We start from the raw sequence: 11,140 nt of genomic DNA on the forward strand, positions 1-11,140 counted from the left end.
AGTAAAGCAGGTCTTCTGGTGTCACAGCAACACGAAGAACAATGTTTGGGCAATCTCTCGTCACGATTAGCACCACATACAAATTCTTATAATCTTTAAGAATTATACAAATGCGGGTACTTTCTCACCTGCACTTGTCTATTCCGTTTTTTCTTCAACTGCCTTGAGAATCAACGGCCCTGGGTCACTGTTGCCACCTTGTGGAACAACTAAATAGTGCAACAGAATTAAATCCGCATGTGAGACGCGCGGTTAGAAAAATCGGGCGGTGCGCGTACTGTACGCGCGTACTCTGCTGATGACGCAATTTGCGTCACGCGTACTGTACGCTGTTCATAGCATACGCGGAAAATGTGAAGCATACTTTCTGCTTAATAAATCATTTATACAGAGCCCTTCCTGAACATTTGAAGGCACTAAGCAATAACTTACTCCCGTAACGTATCGAGTTACGAGCTAGCTAGTTAACCACTAGCCTTTTGTTTTATTATTTTGTTTAAATTATAGTAAAATAAATAAGCCGAAGCCATAAAGTGTACAATTAATTGTCATTAATTTCTTACCAGTGTTTTGGTCCATTTCTCCTCTTATTTTTCCGCCTTTTTGCATTTTTTTCCCGCCACAGGCTGGTATGGAAGCTTCATGATACCTGCTTCTTCGTGATTTTCTGACGTTAGTTTGTTACCTATTTTAGTTACGTACGTTGCTGTTTTTATTCTTTTTACACCGCAAAGGACCCCATGCTGCCTGATATATATAAACTTTTCGCAAAATGATAGTGGAGTAAACTTCTTAATAAACAAACAAACAAACAAACAAACAAATAATGGTGCCCCCTGGTGGTGTGGGGCCATAAGCGACCCATTATACCGCTTAGAAGAAGCGGAAACATGTTGCGGAAACAATATAAGAAACATGTTATACTCTGTAATACTCTGAAAGGGGGAAGAAAGAGTGTTTAAACAAATATTCAGAATAGAATCTGAGTTTCGTTTTATTTAATAGCGGGACAAACTCTTAATATTTATTTAAAGAAGAAAAAGAAGAAATAATTTGCTTTCCTGTTATTAATCAGTAAACCTGACGGCACAGCGTTGTGTTGCTCAGCATCAGCTCGCATCCTCTGGCGACCTCTAGTGGTAATAAAGCAACTGTGCAGTCATAAATGTAAAGCAATAACAAAACAGACAAAATAATAATAAAAAAACTAATTTATTTAATTAAAATACAGTATTAGTCCTGCCTTGCGTTGTCTAAAATGAACTGCCCAAGAAGAGAAACAAAATATATATGTTAGCATATTATTGTAAGGATAGATATCAGTAGATAGAGCTTAAACACCAGTACATTTTCAGTCCCCAAGATCATTTATTCCTATCATCACAATTGTGCTTTATGTCACATAGCCATATTTGCTCCATAAGCAACTTCATTCATAGCTTATGGGGATTCATAATAAATTAAATGACATGGTTTAACCTTTAGTGTTGCACAACTTGGCATTTATTTGTGCTTGGACCCAAATATCAGCATTTTGTTAATTTTATTTCATTAATTTCTATGAGCCACTGTACAACTGTCATTACACACTTTCCCTTCTACCTTCTGCCAAATGCAATTTCTTCAGCCTGCAGGAAATGCCATTTTAACACTATCTGTGCATCTAAAAAAAAAAAAAAAACAACAACAACAACAACAAAATCCATTAGAATATCGTGGAAAAGTTAGTTTTTTCCCGTAATTAAATTTAAATAGTGGAACTTTCATATATTCTTTATTTCTATAATTCATTACACATAAAGTGAAATATGTCAAGCCTTTTTTTGTTTTAATCTTGATGATTATGGCTTGAATGGAAATCAAAAATCCAGTATCTCATAATATTAGAATAAATAATTTATAATACAGAAATGTTGCAGTGTTGCATTCCTAGTGACAAGCCACTCCTGAACCAGAGACAACGTCAGAAGCATCTTACCTTTGCTAAGGAGAAAAAGGACTGGACCGTTGCTGGTGGTCCAAAGTCCTCTTTTCAGATGAAAACAAATTTTCCATTTCATTTGGAAATCAAGGTCTCAGAGTCTGGAGGAAGAGTGGAGAGGCACAGAATCCAAGTTGCTTGAAGTCCACTGTGAAGTTTCCACAGTCAGTGATGATTTGGGGTGCCATGCCATCTGCTGGTTTTGGTCCACTGTGTTTTCTCAAATCGAGAGTCAATGTAGTGTCTACCAGGAGATTTTAGAGCACTTCATGCTTTCATCTGCTGACGAGCTTTATGGAGATGCTGATTTCCTTTTCCAGCGGGACTTGGCACCTGCCCACAGTGCCAAAACTACTAGTAACTGGTTTGCTGACCATGGTATTACTGTGCTTGATTGGCCAGCCAAGTTGCCTGACCTGAACCCCACAGAGAACCTATGCTAGACACCAGACCCAACAATACAGACAAGCTGAAGGCCACTATCAAAGCAACCTGGGCTTCCATAACACCAGTGCCACAGACTGATTGCCTCCATGCCACGCCACACTCGTGCAAAAGGATTAAAGTCCCAACCAAGAAAATTAACATATTTTTCAGAAGGTCATATTATAAATTCATTATTCTAATATTTTGAGATACTAGATTTTTGATTTCCATGTAAGCCGTAGTCATCAAGATTAAAATAAAACAAGGCTAGAAATATTTCACTTTATGTGTAATGAATCTAGAATATATGAAAGTTCCACTTTTTGAATTCAATTATAGAGCAAAATGCGCTTTTCCACGATATTCTAATTTTTAGATGCACCTGTATAGCATACTTTTCATCACAGGACTGGTCAATTTACAAGAATATTGCATGTGATGAAAGTTAATGCCCATATCTTACCTCATGATCAACACCTTTTTTTATTCTTTCACTTACCTTACCTTACTAAAGATCAAAATCTTGCATGATTCTCTTTGCCCACAAAAACTGGCACAACTGTAATACACTGGTCATGAAATATCAAGATTTGGTCATTTTATACTATTCTGTATGGTTGTGATGTGTTCCTTGTATAATATGAAAGCTAATGCCCGTTGTCTTGGCTCAATGAGTAAGCATATAGATGAAGATTATTAATTAATCACATGATGTTTTTGCATGCACAGTTTATGATATGTATCATCAGCTCTGGGTTTGGTTACATAGGAAAAAGGAGTGACTGATAAGAAGGTGACCTGGCAACACTCATAGGCCTGTGGTCAGATTTACGCAGGCTTGATCTGACGCAGTGGAGATATTTTGGCCGCCTCATCCCTCGTGAATCTCCGGAGGTATCGGATGGCAGATAGAGCACTTATATTCGCCAACAGAACTGTAGCAATGAGACAAGTTGACATCTATCAGTGGCATATGCACTATTTATGTCCCTAAATCTCCCTAACTATTTGTCATGGTTTAATAAATGTCAAGTGAGCACAGTTGCCATAACATTTCTTTCACTGTATCATAGACAAAATGTACTTCATTGAATGGTCAAATTAACATTTTCCCACACAACTCCTTGGGGAAAAAAACAAACAAACAAACAAACAAATTTTGGAAAACAGTACTAATGGAAAAAGGTCATCATGTAAATGATATTTTATGGCTAATTACCAGCTTTCCATGTATCAGCTCCTTGAGGGTTGACTGACTTCAGGACCCATGAGGAAAAGGCAATGCAAACCAAGCACATATCTGCCTGTTTAATGGGCAACAGTGGTGCATCCAGCCCTAGAAAAGATGGGATTCCTTATGATTCATTCATATTGATGATTCATTCATATTCACTAACACTTTATCATGGTCAGGTGGATCCAGAGACTGTCCTGGGAATATTGGTATTAGATAGATAGATATACTTTATTAATCCAGCGAGGGAAATTGTTATGTTACAGCAGCATAACAAATAACAAATAGCAAAGAGTAACACTAACATCAAAAACAGAATTGCAGGGGAAATATCATGAGGTGGGAATACACCCTGGATGGTTAGGAGGAAACTAGAGAACCCTGAGGAATCCCACATGGACATGGGAAGAACATGCACAGAAACTCAGCACGAACAAGGGACCCTGATGCTGTGAGGCAGCACCACTACCTGCTGTGTCACCATAATGCCCTAAAATGCATTAGTGCATGATATTTATCATTTCAAGTCACAATTTAGAGCATATACATAAGTACAATGCCATATAAATTCTTCAGTGTACAGTGTGCAATAGCTAAGTAAATCTACTATAGGATTTGTCAGATCATGCTATGCTGAAATTGTCCATAGTCTAAGGTAGAAGAAGTCAATAAGCATATGCTATCTAGCAGATAAGGTGTAAATATAAAATATAAGAGCAAGCTTACAGCCTCTTCCTGAAACTGATCCCAGATCAGAGATACTTCAAAAGATCACTGGGATAATCACTGAACCCTGGAACACCAGCTGTCCTCAATTCATCATGTTTTGCAAGAGTGAGTACCAGGACAAACCCATTACTTCTTGTAGAAATATTAACATGAGAAATATTGCTTCAGTTACTGAAGGAATTTGGCCTAATGGTGTCCAAATGCCAACATATTGACTGAACATTGACTAAAATGTTGTATCCTAGTGGAATATTTTACAGTTCAATCTATATATCAGAGCTTTATTGTTTTCTCACAGAGAGCCTTAAATGCAGGATCATTACAGATGAAAAGCACAAAATACAATTACTAACCATTGCAACACCACTACTATCATACAGGATCATCACCAGGAACTCTGTGTAAACTCACAAGGCCCTATTGGATTCCTCTTGAGATTAAATCAAGGGGCTAAACACTCACCAGCCACTTTAATGTAATTCAAACATCAAAATGGGGGAAAATGTGATTTCAGGGACTTTGACCGTGGTTGTTGGTGTCAGACAGGCTGGTGTGAATATTCCAGAAACTGCTGATCTGCTGGGATTTTCACAGATAACAATCTATAGAGATTACACAGAGTGGTGAAAAAAAAAATCCCTCAACTGAGTGGCAGTACTGTAGGTGGAAGCACCTTGTTAATGAGACAAGTCAGAGTGGAATGACTAGACTGGTTTGAGTTCAAAGGGAGGTGAGAGTAACTTAAATCTTTACCAATACAGTGAGTTAAAATAGCATCTCAGAATGCACAACATGTTGCACCATGACACTCCTGACCTTACAGTGTCTACATGATTTTATGCATGGTGCTTCTGCCATTTGATTGGCTGATTGGACAATTGCATGAAGGGATACAGGTGTTCCTTATTAAAGTGGCCAGTGAAAGTACACTCTCATAAAGTTCCTATAAAACCTATAGGTTTCTTTTAGTCTTTTATCAAATTTAGTAAATTAATTTCCAATAAAAATCTAAGAATTTTTGATAAAGTTCATTAAATACTTACTTTTTATGTTCTGCACAAGACAGCAGAAATAAATGTACTGTAAATATCTACTTAATTCCTACGCAATACAAATCCAGGAAAACTCCACAGAAATCAGGCCATGTTCTACTAATGTTATAATGTACAAACTCACATCAAGATCCCATATATTTAATGGAATCACCATGCGATTTAAATTAAATTCCCATTTAAAATTTCCCAGGAAAGGGCGGTAAACAATATGGTTTCTGGAGACTACAACGTATCGGACTTACAGTATATTACCACCATGGAGTGTTAAAATAAAGAGATTTACTGTATCTTATGTTAAAATATAGGAAATAAAACACACACACTTGTCCTTTCATCACTGCCTCAAATAGTTTTATATACTAGTTAAAGAAGTGATTTGCTCTGGTCAAGGACTGAAGCTGGTCTATTTTTGCATGTAGTTCAAAGTAAAATATGTAAATACTTTCTGGCTCATGGTAGCTTGAAAAGGCTGCCAACATCATTCAGAACAGGACATGACCATTCCTCTGCATGAACACAACTCCAACTGTTGCTACGTGCTTTGAGTCAGGCCCAAGTCTAGAAGGCAAGATTATAATGACAGCAAATGGAAACAAATCTAGTAGAATTGCTAGCACTTAGATGCTTATGCCTAAGAAACTATTTTTAAATAAGGTGTCACTCAGGTACACTTCTACACTTTGTTTTTTTTTTTAAAGTTTTGTTAAACTTCCTCTCTATTGTAAATCAGGCGGTACTGGTAATTAAAATAGAACTACCAGAGTGTGCTGTTTGAGCTAAAAAGCATCAAAACTTCTACTACTATCCATACGTGGGTGCTTGAGTGTTATAAAAATAAGTGAGGCTTACTTGGATCAGCAACAGCTGTCTGTATTTCACTATATATCTTCTGCTGGTCTGCCAGCTGTCTTAAGATGCGTTTCTCCAGGCTGAGAATCAGCGGGTCTGGAAATGGGCTCTCATCAGCACCCAATATATTTATAGGTTGAATTCCTCTATGAAATGACCTGACAGTATTTTTTACTGGAGTGAGAGCCTGAGAACTGGACTCCTCAAGTGGGGCTGTGAATCCTGTGCGGCGGACTCTCCTAAATGAAAAAGGGTTTGTCCACAGGAAGGTCCAACTATTATCTTTCTCAGGTAAAAAGTGTTTGTATTGGTCTGAGGCTGCCACGGAATCATGGTTCTTGGTTGGTGTGTGGTCATATCGCGTGAATACTCGGATTACTGTATGCTCAGGTTCCTCATCTTCATCTGAGTGAACAGGGGAATCATCTGGGAAAAAGTAATCATATGCCTCAGGGAACTGGACATTCCTAGTTGCTGAGCGTGAAGAGGAGAAGATGGGAACCAGCTCGTTAGTACTGCTGTTGTCGTCTGCAAGTGGGTAAAATAAACTTTCAGGTTCAAACTCTGAAAAGAAATGTTCATACATCTCAAGGACAGAGGTCTCAGTTCCATCAAGATTAGAAGCAGCTACAGTGTCGGCCTGAGAGACGGACTGTTTGGTTTCATCCGTACCGAACAGATACTCAAAGATCTCTGAGAAAGTGATGCCAGTGCTGTCCATCTCCTCTTCATCAGAGAGGTACACTGGGGATGAAGTTTCCACACGATCGAATGGATCTACATAATCATCCTCAACTTCGGATTGAGTGGAATAAACAGAATGGATGGAGTGGAGAGAGGCATTTCTCAGGATTTTCCCCAAGTTTTGGTCTTCAAGAGCTTGCAAGTCTTGGACACTAATATTTTTACACATCTTCCTGAAGCAATGATTGGAATCATTTCTAAAGAGAGGTGATGAATGGGCTGTATCTGAATTAAACACTTCTTCCATTCCTCTTGCAGTTCCAGACAGATTTGGATTACTTTCCCATGTCCCCTCATCTAGCTTGCTTGCATCTGGAGATAGGAGCTGTGAAAGCTCTCCATCAAAGTCAGATATGAATGACACATTCCCACTGAAGTGGTCATGCTTGGATTCATCCGAGTGTGTGAAATATCCTGAATCTGCTGCATCTGTGACTTCTACTATACTGCTGTCCTCTGGCTGGAGTAGCACACTGGGGTGCTGAGCTTGGCCAACCAGACGGAGTCGCAAAATATCGTTTATGGTCAGCTTCTCCATTTCATTCCAGAAGGAAGACATAGCATATACAGGAGATGTGGGTTGACTTACAGAATTAGGATCTACTGTTCCTAGACTTTCAGCTCCACCTATTGACTCAGGAGGTTGCTGCACAACTATAGTAGGTGGCAGGTCATGGTCTTTAGATGAAAAACAATGTGGTGTATCTACATAGAGAATTTGAACTTTTTGTTCTTCACCACTGGTAAGAATATTAGACAGGGTGTCTTCTGATTTTGAGTAATCTGAAAGTTGACTGTCTGGTTCAGTGACGTGTACCAGAGGCTGGTGTTCCTCATTTTGGTCACCTTTGATACCAGCTTTCATATTTATACTGTTCTGGCTTTCAGGTACATTCTTTAATATTAAAGATGGGACATTCTCCTCTATCCAATTTTCAGTTTGTGAATCCACATATGCATTTGAGATGTCAGGCTCTTTTGACACTTTTTGGTTGATTATTTCTGCTTTTGGTTCAACTAATGGAGCATCCTTGATCTCATCTGCTTTTGGTATTTGGGCTGCAATTATTTGTGCCATGTGACCATTCTGGTTATTTATTTGGGCCATATTTACATGATCTGCCAATAACTTGAAATAAGATTTTTCTGACAGACTTCCCTTAGCTTGCAAATCATCATTTTTGTGTTCAAGTGGGACTTCATCTTGAGACACAGAAGATAAACTCTCTTTCTTCTCAGTGTTTTTGTAAGATGCTGAGAAGAATGTCTTGTCTGTTAACTCAGGAAATGTTACACAGGAAATTGAGGTTTTCCTCTGACCTATTGCACTAGACTCATCAAACTGAAAGTCTGATAACGTCACACTATTTTCAGATTGACTTTTTTGTGTCTTTGGGTTAACAACATTGTGTGATGGCATCAAAGGTGCTAGTTGTAATGCTGCACTATGTGTTTGTGTTTTGATCTCATCTGTGTGATGTGAGACAAGATTTTCTGTGCTTACAGGTTTTCTCTCAATTTTTGAAACATCAGAGCTGGCAATAGATACTAGCATTTCTGATGGCAAATGGTTGTTAAGCTGTAAATGATTTCCCGCATTATCTCCATTAGTGTGTGCTGATAGACTGTCATCATTTTGAGGTGTCTCTGTAGCAGAAACACCAGCCTCAGGAGCTTTGAGATCTGCTCTCATGGCATGCTTCCCAGTTTCTGCTTGTTTCCCTGTCAGATTACTATCAGACATTATGCCAGTTTCTCTCTTGCTCTGAGCAACTCTTACTGAGCTCTTACTGAGTTCTTTTTGTAAATGAGTGCTTACCAGTACAGCCTTCTTGATATCTCCCTTCATTGGGACTGACTGTGAAAATACTGAGAAATTCTCTGAAATACAATTTTGCTTAGGATGTGCTAGAAAGCCATGAGGTGCACAGCATGCCTCAGAAACAGTCCCTGGGCCACAGTACTCAGACATATATGTCTTTGGATCAGTTTCTCCTCTTCTCCCATATGTGTCTTCGTCAGAGTCGCTCACTTTGCTTGGCAATTGAGCCTCATATCCAGGATCCATTTCCACCAGTTCTACATTTATTCTCTTTTTCTTTCTTCTTCGCCTTCTTGGGGTAACGTTGGAAGCTTGACCCTGAACTACAAGCAAGTCAGAATTATTGCTTGTTACTAGCTGAGAATTTTCTTCTTTGACCTGGTTCGGTTCTGTGAGCTCTTTCCCATTGACTAGACCATTGCATGGACTCTTTTCAATGCCGGGTTGTGTCTCCCATTTATCTCCCTCTTTCAATACATCCAGTGACCAGTCTTCTTCTCTGATAAACAGCTCTGTCTTAGGACAGGCAGATTTATATATTTCTTGGTCTAAATCATCATCTGTAGACTCAGTATGCATATAGGTATGACAATAATTTCTCTGTGCCGTCTGATTTCTGCATGACTGCGATATTTCTACAGATGCTGCTATCTCTTTTGTATCTTCTTTCACATCAGATCCCTCTGAATGGACAGCCATTTTACTCCCCAAATTTGTCTGATCTTCAGTCACTGAAAAACTTTTCAACCTCTCAAAAAACACATTGACAGCCTCCAAGTGGAAGTCGTCCTCACTGCCAGAGAGAACTTGATCTGGATTGCTCAAGCCATATTTGCTCAGAAAAAGCTCCACAGGAGAACCTTCACAGTCAGGGGGGCCGTCAATTTGAAGCTCTGGATCATACGAGGTAGTCTGTGTGGTTGTCTGTGTTCGCTGGTTCACCATGTCATCCATGTCACTCATTCCTGAGTCATCCAGGCCTGCTAACCCTGGGGGCAACATGTTACACTCTTCACACGCTTGAAAAAAGGAGTCCCAGTCGAGCTCAGAGATTTGGACACTGTACTCAAAATCATCCATAGCAAAGTTGAAACTACAACAAAAACAGATGGGAAAAATACTTTGAGTACATAAGAGTTTACATGCATTGTTACATGCTATACTGTATGTATGCATATATGTGTATGCAGTATGCTTAAAGAGGCTGTGTTCCTAAAGGTGCAATATTAGAAAAGTGATGCAAACAAGAAATAAACTAGGTATCCACCAAATAATCATGCAACCAGTGCTCTAAGCTGTCTGACATTTTGACGGCACACATATTATTTTGATGCTTATTCAGAAAAACAGGATATACACTTAATCCACACATTGCAGTTACCAAAAATATCACACCTGAAAATCACATTTTAACAGCTGTGCATTAGAAAATGCATACAAAACACATCTTAAAAATAAAATTTTTAATCTAATCTAAGCTTAAATCCTAACTAATCTCTAGTCCTTTTTAGTATATAATTAATGCTTTTCCTCTGAGCTGTCTTTCATTAATCAAGTCAAGGTGTATTCATGTATAAACTGAATATCTGTAATATATGTGTCATGCAACATTATTTACAGATTTATGATATATGATTTACAGTTATATTCAAAGTAAAATACAAGGAATTTGAGGTAAATTGTAAAAATGTGCTGAAAATATATGTATGAGCATTTTGTAAATAGGAGTCCTAACGTGGCACCATGACACACACACACACACACACACACACACACACACACACACACATATATATATATATATATATATATATATATCTGCAGGTGTCATGCAGGTGAGCACCTACCTGTTCAGTTGTTCTATAGTGCCACTGCTGCTGTCCTGTGTGCTCTCTGTGCTTTTTGAGGGATATTGTGAACACTATGAAGGCCTGTGCCATGCCACAGAGAGCAACCTCACATGGGCCCTATGATGCGCTTTAAATAGAGCAGTGTTTCAGATCACGTAATACACGCAAAGCTCCCTGCTCTGACCCTCCCAGCTGAGGTGTATCATTTCAACACCTTAATCAGACCTCAGCTGGCAAGGTGCTAACAAAAGGGATTTATAGGAAATATTTTTCTTTTATATTAGAGCAATGACAGTGAATAATTACAGTATATGATAATGTTTGTCTATAATCTGCATTCCTAGCACAGAGGACACAAGAAACTTTAGACCTTATCTTACTTTCTGTGGATGACATCAGCTGGAAACATATCATGAAGAACAGCAGGGCTCTCACACCAGAGGATCAGCC

General features: G+C 38.7%; 1 protein-coding gene across 2 annotated transcripts; it reads right to left on the minus strand.

Moving 5' to 3' along the window:
• Nucleotides 1–1,193: 1,193 nt before the first annotated feature.
• LOC108275543 (PPARGC1 and ESRR induced regulator, muscle 1) lies at nucleotides 1,194–10,836 on the minus strand. 2 transcript variants are annotated; one of them, XM_017486423.3, is made up of 4 exons: nucleotides 10,688–10,836; nucleotides 6,275–9,933; nucleotides 3,627–3,743; nucleotides 1,194–3,342 (listed from the first exon to the last, which is right to left on the minus strand). In XM_017486423.3, exons 2-4 carry the CDS (start codon nucleotides 9,918–9,920, stop codon nucleotides 3,236–3,238), a joined length of 3,870 nt encoding a protein of 1,289 aa, XP_017341912.1. In that variant the 5' UTR covers nucleotides 9,921–9,933; nucleotides 10,688–10,836; the 3' UTR covers nucleotides 1,194–3,235. The 2 variants fall into 2 exon arrangements, with proteins under 2 accessions (XP_017341912.1, XP_047016433.1); XM_047160477.1 differs by lacking the exons at nucleotides 1,194–3,342; nucleotides 3,627–3,743 and adding an exon at nucleotides 3,750–5,983.
• Between the last annotated feature and the right edge of the window lie 304 nt (nucleotides 10,837–11,140).

The sequence above is a fragment of the Ictalurus punctatus genome, chromosome 15 (genome assembly GCF_001660625.3).
Source record: "Ictalurus punctatus breed USDA103 chromosome 15, Coco_2.0, whole genome shotgun sequence".
In the NCBI taxonomy this organism is placed as follows: domain Eukaryota; kingdom Metazoa; phylum Chordata; class Actinopteri; order Siluriformes; family Ictaluridae; genus Ictalurus; species Ictalurus punctatus.

Bases quoted from the DNA above. Each gene is read 5' to 3' on its own strand.
- LOC108275543 (XM_017486423.3), bottom strand. From the start codon at position 9,920: ATGGATGATTTTGAGTACAGTGTCCAAATCTCTGAGCTCGACTGGGAC. The intron at 3,744-6,274 runs GTAAGCCTCACT...CATCTTTTCTAG, and splicing joins GACAGCTGTTGCTGATCCAA to GGCTGGATGCACCACTGTTG. The intron at 3,343-3,626 runs GTAATTAGCCAT...TCATTGCTACAG, and splicing joins AGCTGATACATGGAAAGCTG to TTCTGTTGGCGAATATAAGT.